Raw genomic sequence first — 19315 nt, 5'->3', positions numbered from 1 at the left:
GGGGGGGGGGGGGGGGGGGGGGGAGGTGTAGGGGCAGGTGTAGCTCTTCCTGCGGTTGCAGGGAAAAGTGCCGGGTGTGGTGGGGCTGGAGGGGAGTGTGGAGCGGATACTTTTAACAAATAGTTGTTAGTGCAACCAAATATAGAAGAATGACAAAGATGTGTATGACAATACATCAGAAACTTTTATTCATTTAGCACCTATAACATGGAGATGTGCCATGCCATATTCAGTGATAAGCAGGACCAACCTTAAATTGGTACCAACATACTGAATTTATCTATCTGGCTTGTTAATTGCTGACTGTACAAAGTTAATATTTTAAAAGCAGAAAAGAGGTTTGAAAATTGAGAGTTAACTCAGGTCGAATGAGATATCATCAAGCAAAACAGGAAGAAATTTCTGAGCCTTGAAAGGAGAAGAAGTTAGAATGTATCCAGATTACACCTACAGAGTGGGTTGTACAGTGCATGTGCACCAGATTCTGGTGGGTTCATAATTACCAATTGTCTGTACAGGAGCTCATCCTTTTAGGCACCAATTGTTGAAAGGCTATATAGCTGCTATCATTCTTGTTTTGGTCTTTGGAACGGACCCACAAGCTCGTTGTATTAAATCCATATGTAGGATGTTGGACGATATTTTGTCAAAGACTTATTTAAATGTGAGAAATTTTGATGTGACTTGGAAAATTAGAGATAAATTAAACAAAAAGTAAAGACCGAATGAAGGGTAATATGAGACATGTAGTATTTTGCTTGGAAGTGACTGCTGTTTAAAATATTTATTAAAAATCCATGTGGCACAAATCTTCTGACTTATGTATTCGAAATTTCTGTGTGAAATTCAATAAGAATCTTTTGCATATGAATTTAGAAAGTGTGAGCCTTTTCAGAAATGCCTTTTTAAAAGTTTCTTAAACTTATAAGATACAATAAATGGAAAAATTGTTTTCATAACAGTCCATGGTATAAGAACAGTATAATTTTACACACGGATTCACTATCTCAAACTTTATTTACTTTGTCAAATTTTTATAAAGATTAAGCATGTCACATGATTGTTGCCTTCTTCAGGACAGAAAATGACAGGAGTTAGTTTACCAAAATGTTTGATACATTGACTGTCAAGTTGTTGACTGCAATGCTCTGTATCTATAGGAAAAAATGCACAAATTATTGGAGGTATATGAAAGGCTTGGAGGTGAAGCAGACATTGTTAATCCTGCCAATGAACTTATAAAAGAGGGCCACATCCAAAAGCTGTCAGCTAAGAATGGGTCAGCTCAAGACCGGTACCTGTTTCTGGTAAGCCAACTAAACCATTCATTTTTACATTTCAGCAACCAGTGCCCCTTCACTCAGGGTATCAAGTTGATTAATGAGTTTTATTTACAGCAAATATACCAGTCATTCCATTGGCAGACAAAGAGAAAGTGGGATATAATTTGACTCTTGACACTTTGGTATTTGTTGCAAGTGACTCTGCTGTTTAAAATATTTATTAAAAATCCATGTGGCACAAATCTCCTGCTTTATATATTCGAAATTTCTGTGTGAAATTCAATAAGAATCTTTTGCATATAAATTTAGAAAGTATGAGGCTTCCCACCATCATAAGGTCAGAAATGGGTATGTTCGTTGATGGTTACACAATATTGTGCACTATTTGTCTTCTTCAGATACTCGAGCAGCCTGTGCCACATGAAGCAAGAAAATTTCTGTTTAGGCAGATAAGGAGCATGTAACATTTGCACTATGCAACAGACAAACAATGCCTATTGTTACAGCCCTTGCTGATTTTTTTTTTCATCAATCTTGGTTTGGAGCTGTGAACTGGGAACTGTGAGCTGAAGATGACATTTGGACTGCTTATGTTAAAAGCAGAACAGATCAAATGATTTTTTGTTTATTCATGAGGTCAGGCCTGGAAGTCAGTGGTAGGTTGGTTCCTGATCAGATACTTGGTCACTGAGGAATAGCATTTGGTTTAAACAGATAGCAAAAGTTGGCTATTACCCGGGATTTGGTTCCAGCAAGTCTGGAAAAGATCATTAAGCTCAAGCAGATGGCAGATATTGTATGGTAACTGGGACTTTGTGGAGGAGAAGATAATCTATTATGGAAAGGTCAGAGTTTGAATTGGGTTTTTGAACTGCTTTCTGTGTGGAGGAATCTGGCTGTTGATGATGCAGCATGTAGATTTGAAAGCATCCTGAATAACTTCCCATGAGCAGCTCTTGGAAGTGCCGAGAATAGAAAAATCAACCAAGAAACCAACATTTATGCCTGCCTAAGCATTGTGAAAACTACTTAAATAAGTCTGGTCAGTTTTGTTATTTTCTTTTATTTATCCCTTAACTGTGTTTGTTTGTATGTCTATTGTGTGAATGGGGCTTTAACACAGATTTTAAGTTTAAAATGTAGACAAATTAGCTTACTTTGTGGTTTAATTTTGCTCCTCTAAAATTTTTAAATGGTTAGTAAATTGCTGGTTCTTTTGTTTAAGCCACAAACCAGTGTCAAGAATTGATCATTTTTAAAATCTGGGATTGGTTATTCACAAATTTGGTTAGGAAGCACTGGGGTCAATTTTGAGGGTCTTTGAAAGTTTTAATTTTACTGTGTTATGAATATAGAGGTAGCAAGGCTGATTTGATTCAGCTATCTGTCGCTGTGTCATAACATAGTGAGAGAAAATGTTATTGAATCCCTTAATATCAATGTTATCATTTACCATTGATACAAAATTGACCTGGACCAGACATGTAAATAATAGCTTTAAGAGCAGGCTACTAATTCTGAGGTAATTCCCCCACCCCATGCCAAGTCTATCCACTATCTACGAGGCACAAATCAGTAATGCGATTAAATACTCCTTGACTGGTGCAGCTCCAACAGCACTCAAGAAACTCAGCACAATCCAGGTAGCTTTTTTGATTGGCACCCCATCCACTCCCTTTAACATTCACTCCCTTCGCCACCAATGAACGGTGGTGGCAGTATCTACCCCCTGTACAAGATGCAATGTAGCAACCCACCCAGCCTCCTTCAATGGCATCTCCAAAACCATGACCCCTATCACCTAGAAGGAAAAGAGCAGAAGATACATGGGAACGCCATCACCTACAAGTTCCCCTTCAAACTCCAAATTATCCTGACTTGGATCTATATTGTTGTTTCTTAACTCTTGCTGAGAAAAAAATCCTGGAACCCATGTCCTAACAACACAGTGGGTGTACCTACCCATGCAACACCTTGTCTGCCTGGGATAGATTACAGAAGTTCAAAAAAGCAACTCACTACCATCTTATTGAGTGAGGAGGTATGGGCCTAGCAAGTGATGCCCACATCCCATGAATTATTTAAAAATAAAATTTGCTCAACTGAAATGGAGTCTAAAGTAAGAAGAGGCAGAAGGCTTTGAATTATGAAGTTTCAAAACTAACTTTGTTTTCCTATTTTCCTCCTTCATCTGCAGCACTTAATACAAAGTAAACATTGCATTATAGACAAATAGTACTGAAGAGGGAATGGGACTTAAGTCCATATTCTTAGAAGTGAGAGTTAATCCAAGGGAAATGCCAAAAGTGACTTCAAGGGATGCAATGCACTTAATTTACCGATTGGTTTAGTGACTTAGACAATGCATTGTTTTGGAAAATTGTGAAAGGCATTTCAAATGACTATATGTAAAATACTTCACATGCCTTGTATAATTTTTTTTCTTTAGAATTGAGAAAACTAGCTTTTGACTTGTGTCCTGTTGCTAACTTTGTGAAGGCCAAGCTTAGTATCCGGATCCTTGGATTACTGACTTCACAATTGTGTTTATTTGTATAATTGATATTAAACTTTGTTCGTTTGCGTAATAGTTTAACATGTGTATCGATTATTCTTTGACTGTATTTTTTGCCAAAATACAAGACAATATTTTAATCTGTCTACCACTAGCAGCAGATCTTCACATTTTTGGTACTCTGTGCTGTATAACTTGAATATGATAGATGGGTACAATTCTAAATTCAATATTTTTACCTCTAGTTCAACAATATGGTTCTTTACTGTGTACCAAAGCTTCGACTGATGGGGCAGAAATTCAGTGTGAGAGAAAGGATTGACATTGCTGGCATGCAGGTTTGTGGCATTTATTGGTTTAATAATGTTTTGCAAATGAGATTAATTTTTTTTTACAATATTTGGAAAAATACAACTCTGTTCCTCAGGTCCAAGAAATTGCGAAGTCGAATGTGACTCATACATTTACAATAATAGGAAAACAACGCTCCTTAGAACTTCAGACCAGGTAGACGAAAAGTTTTAAATCATCATTTTGATTGTTTAACAAATTTCATTCATTTTATTAAAGAAATATTGTAATCTATCAAAAATATTTCCCAAAAAGGTTAATGCTTGTTTGATTTTTGAATGCTTAACGTCAAGAGTAAAGTTCAGTGCTACTAATCAGTATAACTAATCCACAAAAATATTATATTTTTAAGGACTGAGGAAGAAAGGAAAGATTGGTTTCAGGTTTGTAACATGCTGTAAAATACTTTGCTTTTAATTCTAGACAATTCTATGGTTATTTTTGGCAGTCTTATAAAACTATGGTGATTTTTATTAGGTTATACAGGCTACAATTGAAAAGCACAAGCAGAACAGTGAAACATTCAACAAGGCTTTTAACAGTTCATTTTCAAGAGATGAAGAATATCCTCCAGATTCCCCCGTAAGTAGAAATAATTTTGAAGTACCCATAATGCATTAGACAGTTAAATCCATGAAAAGTAATCTTTGGTGAACAAGTTAGAACATTGGGAGACTATGACAATGAACTCTCCTTTTACTTCCCCCAAAGTTTTTGATCTCCATAACAGAGATGAACATTGCAAGCTATATATCCAGAACTGAAAACATTGGCCACATCTTAGCTGTGAAATACTCAGTTAAGAGTTTCACACCTGAGATCTTGACAGATGCTCAACATAAATGCGATTAAAAGAAATAGCAATGGATACAGCAAAGTTTTTTTAAATAAGAGAAGGAGAACAGATTTCTTGTAGGGTATATCCCTCTTCTGAGGCAGAAAGCCTAGAGACAAGACCCACTTGCCCTGGAGGTGTATTGTAACCTGAAAAGGTTGATTTAAAAATAACAGCTATAAGAACTGAGTTCTTGATTTTGGTAAATTAGTAGTGGGTTATAAAACTTTTTTTTTTTTAAAGAGCAAAGTTATTTTAGGGCTCATGTGGTGCAATGGCAGTGGCCTTTTCTCTGGTTCAGGTCCTGCCTGCCTCGCATGTGCTGTAATCTATCTGCGCAAGTTAATTTGAAAACAAAAGGATGCGTTCTTCCCTGGTGCGATATGGTTTCTGGACTGGAAAAGATACAGAAAGGGAATGTGAAAACCTATACTTGTAAGGTACTACAGATTTAAAGACATCCATAATCACAGAATTCTGGATCCGAACATCATGAACAGTTCTGAAGAATGGCCACTGGACCCAAAATATTGACTCTCTTTCTCTCCACTGCTGCCAGATTTCCTGAATTTTACCAACAATTTTCCATTTTTGTTCTTGTAACAAATCAATAATCTCAACTCTGCCAACCTCTTATTTTTTTAAGCAACTAGCCCTTATGGCATGTTTGTTACAAATTTAAGAATAACTTTAAATATTAAATTGATAAGGTCATTCTTACATAGAGCACCATCTTTCGGGTTTGTGTCTGTTCATTTCCTTAAACAACAGCACAGTTACACTGCATTAGCCTTGAAATTAAGATAGCCAGATCTTAGGAGTTAAAGATCACTCAAACTTTGATTACTGCAAGCAAACTTCATGCCAGTCCTTAAAAGGTTAATCAAATCAGTTGAACTTCACATTCCACCCCTTCCCCTTCAACATTGGTTCCTTTGTCTCAGTTATTTTTTTTATTTATATCTGGATACTTCACAGCATGGTATGTCTACTGCTCTTCCCAATACCTCAAGAAACTACAGGGAGTTATGAACACAGCCCAATCCATCAGGCAAACCAGCCTTCCATCCATTGACACCATCTATATGTCCTGCTGCCTCAGGAAAGCAACCAATAAAAGCAAGCAAAGACTCCTCCCACCCCAGTTATACTCTCTTCCACCTTCTTTTGTCAGGTAAAAGATATAAAACTTTGAATATATGTAAGAATAGATTCAAGAACAGATTCCCTGCTGCTATCAGACTATTGAACAGACCTCTCAGATGTAATATTGATCTCTGTTTCTCTGCGGCTGTAACACTGTGTTCTGCTACCACGATGTACCACACAAAGTACAATCTAGCTGCAGAACACACAAACCAACACTTTTCACTGTATCTCGCATATGTGACAATAATAAATCAAACTCAAACTCAAACATCACTTCCCCTTTCACCATATCATTCATGGGACAATGAGAAAAACAAGTCACTTAAGAAGAAGATGCTGCATGCAATGATGGAAGTGATGGATCTTAAGCCTTTGTAGAAGGTAGTGCAGTAACAGAGTTAGTAAATGTGATGTAACTGGCAGCTCTTAGCCTCACAAAGGGCAGAACTTCTTTCTGCAATGCTGAGCATTTCTTCAGACCATGGACACCAGACTGACCCTCTGGCAACTTCAGACCAGGCTAGCAAGGTCTGGCAGTCCTGAGGAAAGAGAACTGTTCTCCTCTCCTCCACTGTCCATCAGGATCTGCAGATCCCTGTCTGTATATTGAGTCTGCCGAACCTATCTCTATCAGCTATCTGAGAAAGGCTATTCCTGGCTGGCAGTGTGTTGACCCAGTCCTGGGATACAGATATGCAGCCAGCAGCAGGAGACCCCGAAAGTCTCAAGCACTTCAGCTAGTGGTGAGTGTAAGAGTTGCACTGTGGGATTGTGATACATACTTCATTAGGTGAGCTGCATAAAATAGCATCAGAAAATACACTCGAGCTTATACAGAGAAAGCTTTCATAAACTTCATGAAATTGACACCTCGCTGATTTTTGGGAAATGTCAGCCCTAAGTTTCTTTTTCTTTCTAAAAAAAAGTACAGCCGCCATTTCAGACAGTTACCACACAGAATCCATCTGCTTGGTACAGTGACTACTCCTCAAAGATGTAAGGAGGTAACTGCACCTCCTCCACAATAACAGTCAACACTAGAGCCCCCTCCTAAGGAAGTGTCCTCAGCCCCTACTGTACTCCCTGTACACCTATGCCTGTGTTGCCAAATTCCAAATGAACACTATCTACAAGTTCGCTGACAACGCCACTGAAGTGGGACGGATATCTAACCACGACGAGTCAAAATACAGAAGAGAGATAAAAGGCTTGGTGACGTGGTGCAATGAAAACAATCTGTCTCTCAATGTCAGCAAAACTAAAAAATTGATCATCGACTTCAGAAAGAAAGGAGGAGAACACACCCCCATCTACATCAGTGGAACGGAGGTCGAGAGAGTGAAGAGCATCAAGTTCCTCAGGGTGACCCAAACTGATGACCTGAACTGGACTTCCCACATAAATACGACAGTCGAGAAGGCACAACAATTCCTCAGGTAGTTCAGGAAATTTGGCACGTCCATTAGGTCCCTCACCAACTTCTATGGATGCACTATTGAAAGCATACTGTCTGGGTGCGTAATGGCCTGGTACGGCAACTGCTCTGCCCAGGACCATAAGAAACTACAGAAGATTGTGTGCATAGCCCAGACCATCACGGAAGCCAACCTTCCATCCATGGACTCCATTTATCACAGCTTGCTGCCGCAGAAAGGCGGCCAACATCACCAAATACCCATCGCACTCCGGTAATGATCTCTTACAACCTCTTCCGTCAGGCAGAAGATACAGAAGCCTGAACACACACACCAGCAGGTTCAGGAATAGCTTACTTCTGGCTGTTATCAGACTGTTAAATGTAATCAAGCCTCAAATAAAGCAACCTGCAATGTAACCTGTATGCCTCTAAGTCTTTTTGATCTGTACCTCCTCTGCTTATGTGATCTGCCTGTACTGCTCCTAAACAAAGCTTAAAATCAATCAATCAATCAATATACCTGCACTCAGTGCCATGCAATTAACTGTGATTAATTGCAACAACATCTTGTACTCATGGAATAAATTTAGCACATTTCAAAATGTGTATGATTTACATTTTTAAAAAAATTACTGTAAAACAAATTATTATTACCAGTTTTCAGTCCTTCACTTCTTCGCTCCAATGCCTTTTATGATTCAGTATAACAATTCTGAATAACACTCATGTGAAACAATGTGAGATTTTTCTATGTTTTAAAATGCTTTCTAATTTTTGTACAATTCTCAAAGGGGAGACTTTTCAGACACATTTTTTTAAAATGATTGTTCTCCTCTGTAGGTGCCAGGTGCAACTTGTTCTGACTCCAATATAGGAGGAGACTTTTCCAGCCCATCTACTTTGGTATGTGATCATTTATTCTCTAGGCTGCAGTTTAATGTGTGCTTCTGGAACTTGTGCAACAGCCTATGAATACTTCATTGCAGATAGTGAGGGCTATATAGTTAGTTCTAAGAGAAACTGCTAACAATTGCATTGTATGTTTAATCACACCTGTTGGATTTTCAATGCCATTGCTTATTACAAATTGGCAGATACTGTCCTTTCTAAGTGTAATTTTCATGTTGACTTTTCTCCTTTTCCCCTGTTTCTTCCTGCATCCCCTCTCTCTTGTGCTCAGTTACTTGGATTTAAACTACAGGTTGTGTGGTTGAGTTTTGTGTCTTGGACAAAAGTCTAAAGGCAAGGGCTATCAGGGGTAGCAGTCAGGATTCCAAGTCATGGGACTGCCCAGCAGTGTACAGATTGTAGAGCTATGTAGCAGCAGGCAGGCATGGGGATGGGCGGAGGCAGTAAGCCATGTTTGCTCAAGCATATGGAAAGAGGAGCGAAAGGTTGTTAGGGCTGGGAAGGGAAACATTAAGGCCAGAAAGAGAAAGAAAATGTGAAAAGGAATGACTGCTACAGACACAAATTGGGAAGGGCAAGTGGATATCAAGCATATACAATTCAGAAAGTGTGACTTGAGTCACCGTGTTATTTGAAGTCAGCCTGTAACTGTATTGGGACAGCAAGCATGAACAATGTGTTTTCGGATTTCTTTTAAAAAAAATTAACAAAAAGGCTGCAAGCTGAAGTAGGTTCATGGTTTGAAAGCGTATGATCCATACGTTTTTAAAAATATAGAATGGTTGAAAAAATTAGCAGTAAATAAATTGTTACAGTTGCTAAGGTGAACAGCTTTTCATTTATTCTGACCTATGAAATGCTTGCATAACATTTTTTAGGCTATTCTTCAGAATAAACTGTCTGTGGATTCCTTACAGAAATTCTTGCTATAAATATTTTTCCACTAACATGTTTGCAATTAAATAGTGCTTTTGAAATTTCTTCTAAAAGATAGAGAATTCATGTTATATGTATCAGGGAAAGGAAACACGATTTTCCCCTGGGTTCAGGCATTTCAATCTATTGTGATTTATTTAACGAGCAAGTAATTAGATTCCTGAGTGATTCATTGTTGGAAAAGTGATTGGTTTAGCAGTGACCCTTTTCACATTATCTTTTATTAGATAAGTATACATCTATATGTCTTGATGATAATGCAAAAACAACAGAAGTACTTCTTGTGGAAGAGGGTTGCTTATGTAGCCAGAGGCTGAGCTGTGGATTACACAGCATTTTGTGGCAGATCAAGTGGGGTTAAGAGAATTCACAAAGCTTGCACCTGTGCTGTTCATTCAGCTTTCCTGACTTGGTCAGACTTTATGTCCACTAGCACATGGAAAGTATTTTTTTAAATGAAAATAAATGGATAGCAGCAAACCAAAAGAGTTGGGAATCAAGTGAAAGCTCCTCAGAAAAACTAAACTGACAGAGACAGGCTGTGACAGGAAATTACAGCAAGATTTTTGATCATCTTCCTCTGGGGGTCAGTATAAGCTTTCTAATGGTATTGCAAAGGTTCCCATCCTTCGGATGTGCACTGACAGCTGTTCGACCGTTAATGCCGAGTACTTTGTGATGAAGCATTGAAATGATGGAGAACAATCCTGTCCTCAGTGATTCAAATCGTAAGATGACTAACATTTGTATTTGCTCATTATTATTCTGGTTCGTGATTTCAATTAGAGCAATAGGAGAGACATTGTATGCATTGAAGAATTGGGGGTGGGACACCAGACCCAAATCATTTCGTCCCACAGTAAACCTGCCTCCTAGACACTGATGGGAAAATATTTAAAATCTGTGTAGGAGTTTATTCTTTGACCAAAACTCCTAGCTGAGAGAAGCTGAATGAAAGCTCTTCAGTGGAGGTTGTAAATTGGTAGCTACATATATTGCTCAAAATCTTTAATAATTTTACATATTTGAAGTACATTTTAGCTAAAGGCATCTGATAAATGGGACAAGTATTATCATGTCAAATTATTGAACTCTGTATTGAATCTACAAGTTTAAATGTCTAATAGAAAGGTAAGATATTGTTCCTTGTGCTTCCATTAAGTTTCATTAGATAAGTGTAGAAGGGTGAGATCAGAGTACAAGCGAGGCCTATTATTTTAATTCTCTGCTCCATTTTCAGAACAGAGCAGAACTGTCAAATGAAATTTACATCACTGTGAAATTGACATTCCAAAAATGTAATTTCATTTTTAATGCAATATGTTGTGGAGCATCGTATATCGGAAAGTAGCAAATCGTCATGTTCTATATCTCTGTGACCACATAAACTATAAATAATGTAGCTGTTCATTCTGTGCTGTCTTAGTTTCCTGTTGTGATATATGGTTGTTAAATACTCCTTTGCCTGGTGCTTCGGTGTTGGTTGTTAATTTTGCCTTAACTTCAATGCATTTCTGTTCAACATAATTTTTCAACTGATGATGCATTGAGGAAAGGAAGGTCTGCCAGTGTTCCCCAGGTATCCCCCATGGTATACAGAAGGAAGGGCATGTATGAGTATCTTTATTTAATAACAATTTACTGAAACAAGAGGAACACTTCTTTTTACAGCGTATGACTTTATTCATGGTCTGTACAATCTTATTAGCTAGCTTACAGGTTAATTCTGATTTTATAAGCATTAAGACATACAGGTTCTCAAATTAACACAACCTCAAGCCAATAGTTCTAACGTGATTTCAGGCACTGGCAGCTCTTGCTGTTCTTTATATCCTTATCTCTGGTGTCCTCAAAGGATCTCAGCTTAGCTGTCTCTGATTTCTCAATTATATGGTTCCCCTTCAGCAAGATCATTGGAAAACTGTGTGTTTTGTGTATATGCAAGTGATACTCAGCTTACCTCACCACCATTCCATTCGATCTCTTCACTGTATCCAGTAGTGGATGAGCAGACATTGTCTTCTCCATATTCAATTGGAAGTAGATTTCTTTGGTGTCCTCAAAAACTCCATTCAGTAACCATCAACTCCACCCCTCTCCTCGGTAATTCACTGCGGCTGAACCAGAGTTTTTGCAGCTTTGGTGTTATTTTTGACCCTGAGTTGAACTTTCAAACAGGTTCTCTGCTGTCACTAGGACCACCTATTTCCACCAGTGATGCTACTGACTTAGTGCTGAAACTCTCACCCGCGCCTTTGACTGTTCCATAATATTCCTGGCTGATCTTCCTTCTGATTGAGATCATCCAGAATTCTGCTCCTTGTGTCCTAAAATGCATTGAGTCCTTCTCACCATCATCCCGAGGTTAATGACCTACATTGGCCCCCAGTGACAGATATTTTTATTTTAAAATTCTCATCTTAGTTTTGAAATTTCTCTATCTAGCCTCTGCAGGCTCTGTCATGCAGCTCTAAAACCCTCTGGTAAATGTTTGCTCCTCTAAATCACCTTGAGCATACCCAAATGTAGTCACTCCACCATTTGTGTTCCAGTTGCCTCAGTCCTAAATCTGGAATGCCCTGCCTACACATCCCACCATTTCTTTACCTTGTGATTGTCCTCCAAGACACTTGTTTTTTTTTTAATTTTGTTGATGAAATCTGATTAAAGTATTTTTGTCCTGGATAACATTAATAAGGAGAAACAAGTTGACCATCTCAGTAAATAAATAAAACATTTATACTTTTGGTATAGCTTGTGGAGTAGTGACATTTGATTACCAACATAATTCTCCTGTCAGTCATAACAATGTGTCTGATTTAGTTCATTGGGCCATACTTGACCCAGGTTCATTGTCACTAAATTAAACATTGTGTTGTTGATTTTCTGTTTGCTAAATTGAAAGAACAAAATTTATTAGGGATACAACTGGTAATGAAATTTAAGTGGGAAAACATCCAACTCTGCCAGGATGCCGTCTCTGGTCAAATATTACTTTGAAGATCCCAAAGAAAGAATGTCACATGGCCATAACTGAGGAACCTTACTGAGAAAGTGCCAATTAGTGAAAAGGAGAAAAAATTGTCACAAGAAGGAAGAAAAGCACTGCGATTATTGAAGTAAACATACATTATTGGATCTTGAAAAGAATAGCTTTCCGTTTTACAGCTTGAGTGAATGGGCTGTCATGTATCAATTTTTTAAAAGTGCTAGAATGAAACATCTGTGTTAACAGAGGTGTGCATAGGGAATTTGAGATTTTATCAATGTTCTCAGTCAGTAAATGTTTTAGTGCTGTTCGGTGCCAGTGTTGTCCTGGTGAACAATAGAAGGCTAGAACTGAAGCACAGTATTATTCTAATTGTAGTTATAATCGCTCTCAAGGTTTGCAAATAAAGAAGTGGCAAGATTTTGGCATGGTTAGTGTTAATACTTTTTGATTTCAATTGGGATAATACACTAACAGATTCACCATTTTGTGGGGGAGAAAATGATTTTGCTGATTGTTATTGCCCAGTCCTAAAGATTCCATTGAAGCAAGGTGCATGTATGACCCCGTATACATCGCTCTGTATAGAATAAGTAAATCTGTTGTAATAAAACAGGATGAGATTTCATGATAAGTAACATTGAAGACAAACTTCAAATAGTTTATTTTATTGTATTATCATTTTATCTATAGTATATTTGTTATTTATATTATTTTTTTATTCCATTCTCATTACTTTAACCGGCTTAATTTTTAAGAAATGTGCTATGTTTAAAAGGAAATTTAGCAAACAACATTGCATAGTCTAGTGCAGTTGCAGAAATAATGGCTTTATGGTGTGATGAAAATAATTCTGACATCTTTAAGTGAATAGAACAGTAGAGACATCAAGTAAACAGGCCAACATGGTTGCCAATTTTATGAAGAATAACAAAATAGAGGGAGGCAACTGCAGGCCAATTAGTCTTTCTCAGTAGCAGTTAAGTTAAAGTATAATGGAAAGTATTATATAAATAACGGAATTAGTTATCCAGAATAAATAGAAGAATGTCCGGTACAATTATAAATTGCAGCCAAAGTAGTTTCACAAAGGAACAATCTTGCCTGACCAAACTCCTCACCTCTTTGAGTCATGGTACTGCAGAATTGGATTAGAAGTGGACTCTGGAATTCCTTGTGACATGGTGAACCTAATTTTCAAAAGGGATTCAACAACATTCTGAATAGAGGTCTATGCTTCAGATCGAGCAGGAAGGATTTAGATGAACTGTGACAGTAGATTAACAATTAATTGTAAAGTGAAAAAGACTGGAGTTATGTTTTGACAAATTTGGAGAGAAATTAGTGTTGGGACCTTGTTGCTTTTAATATACACATGCAGATTTCAGAAACTCAATGCAAAATGTTGAGACTTGCAGATTAGAGTCTGTTCCTGATAATTACCCAAACTAATCTGTCCCTAAAATGCTGGAATTATCCAGGAATTTGAATGAATCTTTTGTAGTAAAACAGGATGAGATTTCTTTTTAATGCTGTTCAGGATTGTTGAGTAATTTGAATTAAATACCTTTGTAGGACAGATATAGAATGTTTTTGAGCCAAAAGGGTTATTTAATTCTAACCAGACAATTTGGGAATGGAATTAATTGAACAAAATATATGGTCAAAATAATTCAGATTAAATGTAATCTGATAAATCATGAGATTCTGCACATTTAATAAAGAAAAGTAATGTATAATGTTGAAATCACTAAGGATAAGTAGAAAGACATTTGAAGGTCATCATGGACATAACTGGTAGCCAGCAATGCCTGTAATCCCATGAACAGGTTAAAAAAAATTCTTAAGGAAAATCAATTATGGAAACACTGTCACAATAGGGAATCAATTTATTTCCTTGTTCACTGATTTGGCATTGGCTAAATGACCCATCACTTTTGTATTTATTGCCTGACATGATGGTTCAGTCAGAAGGCCAGGTAAGCTTCATTGATTAAAATATGCTCAGAATCACACCAAAGCATGAGTTCAGTTTCTGTACTAACTGAATGTGTTCCTGGGACCTATCTCCTTGCCTTGCCCATAGCAGCTCCATTAAGAGAGACTACATGGAGAGACAGAAGAGAAATTTCCACACATTGTTCTGAAGCATACAACTGTATTAGTCCATAGTCTGTACTATACAAGAGCCAATAAAGTATCATTTCAGCATTTGTGTTATCGAGCTGATACAAGTGACATGTATTAATTGCGTACTCTTGATCTAAACATTTTTCCTTCAGATGGATTCCGGGAAAAGAGCTTCAAAGACAAGACGTGATAAGGAAAAACAAGCCTGCAAAAGTTGTAGCGAAACTTTTAATTCTATTACTAAACGCCGTCATCACTGTAAACAATGCAATGCAGTAAGTATTAAGATGAGCAATTGGGGGATTTTAATAGTCATGAAACAAAAAGCACATTTTATTTATATTGTATTTAAAAATTTTATTTTGAACTCTCTTTACCCCACCCATTTCCTCTAGTTTGTTTGTCTGCTGCTTCACTAATATAGCATAGTCACTTCCACTTTTCAAAAACACTATTGTCTGTTTTCTCCCATTTGTCCCACTTGGGGGGAGAAAACGTTATTTACTACTTGTTCTCACTATGTTGCACATGGGAATAATATTACTTTCTTAATAAGTGGAAAAAGTGTGTTGAAGGTTCGTTTGCAAATAATCTGAAACCTAAAGATCATGTTTACAACACAGCCTCGACTGTGAAGTGTTTGGATGATAATTTGCATTTTCCTCAAGTGGAGCTGTTGATCATGAGCCTGATTGGATCCAATGAGTTAATTCATCTGTAGCATTGTGAATCAAACCATCTGTTTCAGGTTTAGTGTTTTAAATGTAAAGATGCTCAAATTGGGGTCATTAAAAACATCTTAAATTGTTTTCTGTCTATTTGTCCACAATTCCTCTATTTGTTTAGCTTAGTACCAATTTGCTCCTACTAATTTATTCCATAGTACAACAATGGGAAAGCAAATATTGACAAATGGTAGAATTAGTCAACAGGTATGACATTGACTTTGGGAGCATTGCAAATATGAAATTTCATAAGACTGTGTTTTGGGACTGTGTTTAATTTAGGATAAAGTAAATAAGAAAGTCACATGACTTATTCTGAAGCTTGCCTAACAACAGGCTTTGGTGATGTGGCAGTTAACGATTAAAGGGAGGCTGGAAAAAAATGTGGAGGTTGTTCATATTTGGAGACAATGCAGCAGCATCTGTGTTTACAGTGGTTAGACTACTAGTCTCCAAAGTCTCTGGACAGCGTTCAGGGGTGTCAGGTTGTAAACAGTTATACCTTAAATTATTGAATTGGGGTCTTGAGGATAGCAAATGAACATTCCTCCTGAGATACAAGACATGTGGTTCACATTGCCAGGGAGAGAGAGAAGATCAGTGGTAAGACTGGAAAGTAGCTTGGTATTCAGTAATGAGATTGTGCTCCAGGGGAGGGTAGGAGGAAGTGTCCTAGAGTTGGCAGCCGGCCTGTGCTAGGTAGAAATCAATTTGTTAATCAGCAACAAAACTTCCGACAAGAATGGTACTGGTAACATAGTATTTTGAAAGTTAAACCAAATAGTTCTCAGATCTGGATCAACAACAGCAAGAACTTTAAGTCTGTAACGTTGTAAAACATTGCAAGGCGCTTAACAGCAATATCATCAGGCAAAAAAATTGATACTGAGCTATTAGGACAGGTGATTAAATGTTTGGGTAAAGAGGTGTATTTTAAGGAGCAACTTAAAACAAAAGGAAGAAGTAGAGGATAAGAATTCTGCAGTGTGGGCACCAGGCTGATAAAGGCATGACCACTAACAATAGAATGAAGAAAATCCAGGATGCACAGGAAGTTAAGAATTGGGAAGAATGTATATCTTTGAGCGGAGGCTACAGAGGCAGGCAGGACAAGGCTGTGGAGGCGTTTGAACACAAGCATGCCAAATCAAGCATTGCTCAACAAAGCTTTTTGAATAAACTGAAGTTTGCGAGGATGGTAGGTGGAAGGTTGTGCACAGATCATTGGAATAATTAAGGCTGAATGTAACAAAGATATGGAAATATTTTTGAGCAGCAGATGAACTGAGGAATAGAAATTAATGATGTCACAGAAGTAAAAGTATCAGTCATTATAGCAGTATTCCCAAATATAATAAAATCAAACCACCATTAAAGGGAATCATTATTAATTTATAATAAGTTTGAGCTGATATCACTCTTGCAGTTCATCCACCAAAACACTTAGCACTAATTCTGTGCAATTCACTGAAAACTACTGAAAACATCAAGGACTTTTGAGTGTTTAAGACAAGACAGAGACATTATGTCTCTTTTTGGTTACTGAATGGGCATTATACCAAGTATGTTTTAGGGGCTTTCATTTCACTGTACTCTGCAGATATACTGCCAAAAGTAACACTGAGAAGAAAAAAACATTTTGTGACAGTGATAAAGAATGTAATATAGCTAGTGACTGTGAACATGTCACATGTTTTGATTCAGGAATGGATCAAGATGGGTGAATCAAAAAAAAAAAGCAGATTGGAAATTAAACATTTTTATGGCAGTAACCTATTCTAAGGATGCTGTTGTTGGTTTTTCAGATTATCTGTGGTAAATGTTCAGAATTCAAGCCATTTCCAGATAATAGTCGGCAGAACCGTGTGTGTAAGGAATGCTTTGCGTTGCCAGCTCCAGCAGTCCCTTCAAATCCAGTACCTGAGAATGTAACAGAGCAGAAAAGAAAAGGAATCATGGAGGTGAGTGAACATGAACACAGAAATTACTGTTCAATCATTGTGATGAATTTTGGGAGGTTATAAGAAAAGAAAAAGTGAGTTAACTACCGTAAATCCTGCAGAGTCTTTTAGAGAGAGTCTGAAATTTGGACTTGTCCAAAAACTGGTCCCATGTTCCCTTGTGTTTCCCTGTGTGCTGTCATAGATGACATCACAGCTGGATAGGTAATTGCATGCCAGGACTCCATCGTAACCTCCACATTTTAGATATTGGTAAAATTTGTCAGCTCAAGTGACACATTTGTTGAGTAAATTGCCTTTCTGATAATATGCGGCATCCGTTTTTTGTTTGATTACGAGAACGTAGGCATCACTGGCTCTGCCAGTATTTATTGCCCAGAGGGCAGTTAAGAGTCAACTCCACATTACTGTCTGTCTGAAGTCACATGTAGGCTAAATCAGGTAAGGACACTGGATTCCTTTCCCTAAGGGTGTTAGTGAACCAGATTAATTTTTAGGACAATCAACATATGGTTGTCATTAGTCGAACTCTTTATTTCAGATTTTTTATTGAATTCAAATCCCACCATTGCTATGGATTCAAACCATGGCCTCAGAGCCTGGGTCTCTACATTCCTTGTCTGATGACATTACCACTATTCCACTGCCTCTAACAGTCCAATCCAGGACATCTGGGAACATGGTAGTAAATTACTGGAACATACAGGCTAAAACAGGTCAAGGTCTGGACCAGAGATGGGCAGGCATATAGATTCCTACGTGCTTATGTGTCTGTTCCCCTAACAAGGTCCTCAAACATTCTGAAAGACCAAGGTAGCCATTATACATCAATTAGAATGAATTATATAAGGATCCATCCCTGCACCAAATGGGATTTCCAACTGACAATGCAGGCTGCAATCAAGGCCAATATAGGTGTGCTCAGGGTAGGGAACAGGCTAGATCATGTGAGGGACCAACACAAAACTCCCACCTCACCAGATCACCAGTCCTATAAAGGCTGCAGCCACTGGTAATCACTTCGAGACATTTCACCTCCAGGATCATACCTAAACAATTGTGAAAAAAATTGAAAAATTAACATCAAGTTCTTGTCCCTCACTATCTGTATCTTCATGTCAGCAACTCCCACCTAAGTCACTGGGGCTGTCAGCCTGACTGCTGAAGGGCCTCCCATTGACCTTTCAGCTTTGGAGCCTGCCTGTTGGCCCTGATTGAACAGCAAGCCTGCTTCCTTGCCTTTAATTGCCTGGACCATTGAACATTACTATGGACATGCCTAAAGAGTGCATTTGTGCAGTCAGAATGTAGAAATAGCCCTCTGTGTTGGCCCTGAACCCAATTAAAAGTACAACCCCACATCTGTGTAAGAGCTAAAAATCATTATTAATTTACAAATCAATAATTCAAGATTTGATTTCTAACTAGTTCATTGAAATACATTACGTAGTTGCACAGGATTAAGCTGTGTGCTGACAAGAACAGTGCACTTGTACACTATAAAGCTTTGATTTACTTTCTTCCCATTTGCTGTCATGAATTGTTTCCCTAATTAACAAAATAAATTGCTGTATGGTATAAGGAACAATGAGACTAAGAGGGTAGGTGGGACTGAATACAGAATTTATCGCAAAATGTCACAGGAATAAAAAAGAATTAAGATGTTACACTTGAACAAATTTAAAGTGTAAGTGATTTTGTTGTATTTCATTGGTTAACCCCATTATTCAGTCAGAACACAATATCTACCAAATAAGTGCTTGTCATCAAAAATACATTGAAGGAATAATTTTGAAAGCATGAACTTGTTGTATTTTATATCCAGTTGAATAGAAAATGTCAGGTCATAGAACAAAAATTCAGAACTAAGCTTCTAAAAAGTGGAATTCTAAAACCAATCAATGTATATACACAATTTTACAACATGTGTCATCAATGTGGGACCTGATATTTCACTGGATGATCTTGCTGATGGACAACATATGAAGGAGAAGTAGAAGGAAGCCAAAACCATAACAGATCAGAGATAGTAGGAACTGCAGATGCTGGAGAATCTGAGACAACAAGATGCAGAGCTGGATGAACACAGCAGGCCAAGCAGCATCATAGGAGCAG

At 37.6% G+C, this 19315-nt stretch overlaps 1 protein-coding gene across 3 annotated transcripts in view; it reads left to right on the top strand.

Moving 5' to 3' along the window:
- fgd (faciogenital dysplasia) overlaps nucleotides 1-19315 on the top strand; it is a 213084-nt gene that overhangs the window by 172964 nt on the left and 20805 nt on the right. For all 3 annotated transcript variants that reach the window (XM_048606534.1, XM_048606535.1, XM_048606536.1), the window contains 8 exons: nucleotides 1161-1307; nucleotides 4044-4136; nucleotides 4226-4305; nucleotides 4502-4532; nucleotides 4627-4731; nucleotides 8391-8453; nucleotides 14667-14789; nucleotides 17045-17200. In XM_048606534.1, coding sequence (XP_048462491.1) covers nucleotides 1161-1307; nucleotides 4044-4136; nucleotides 4226-4305; nucleotides 4502-4532; nucleotides 4627-4731; nucleotides 8391-8453; nucleotides 14667-14789; nucleotides 17045-17200 — 798 coding nt within the window. The remainder of the gene's footprint in view (nucleotides 1-1160; nucleotides 1308-4043; nucleotides 4137-4225; nucleotides 4306-4501; nucleotides 4533-4626; nucleotides 4732-8390; nucleotides 8454-14666; nucleotides 14790-17044; nucleotides 17201-19315) is intronic.

Source organism: Rhincodon typus, chromosome 16 (assembly GCF_021869965.1).
Source record: "Rhincodon typus isolate 14 chromosome 16, sRhiTyp1.1, whole genome shotgun sequence".
Classification (NCBI taxonomy): domain Eukaryota; kingdom Metazoa; phylum Chordata; class Chondrichthyes; order Orectolobiformes; family Rhincodontidae; genus Rhincodon; species Rhincodon typus.
This window is presented reverse-complemented; position numbering and strand designations above follow the sequence as displayed.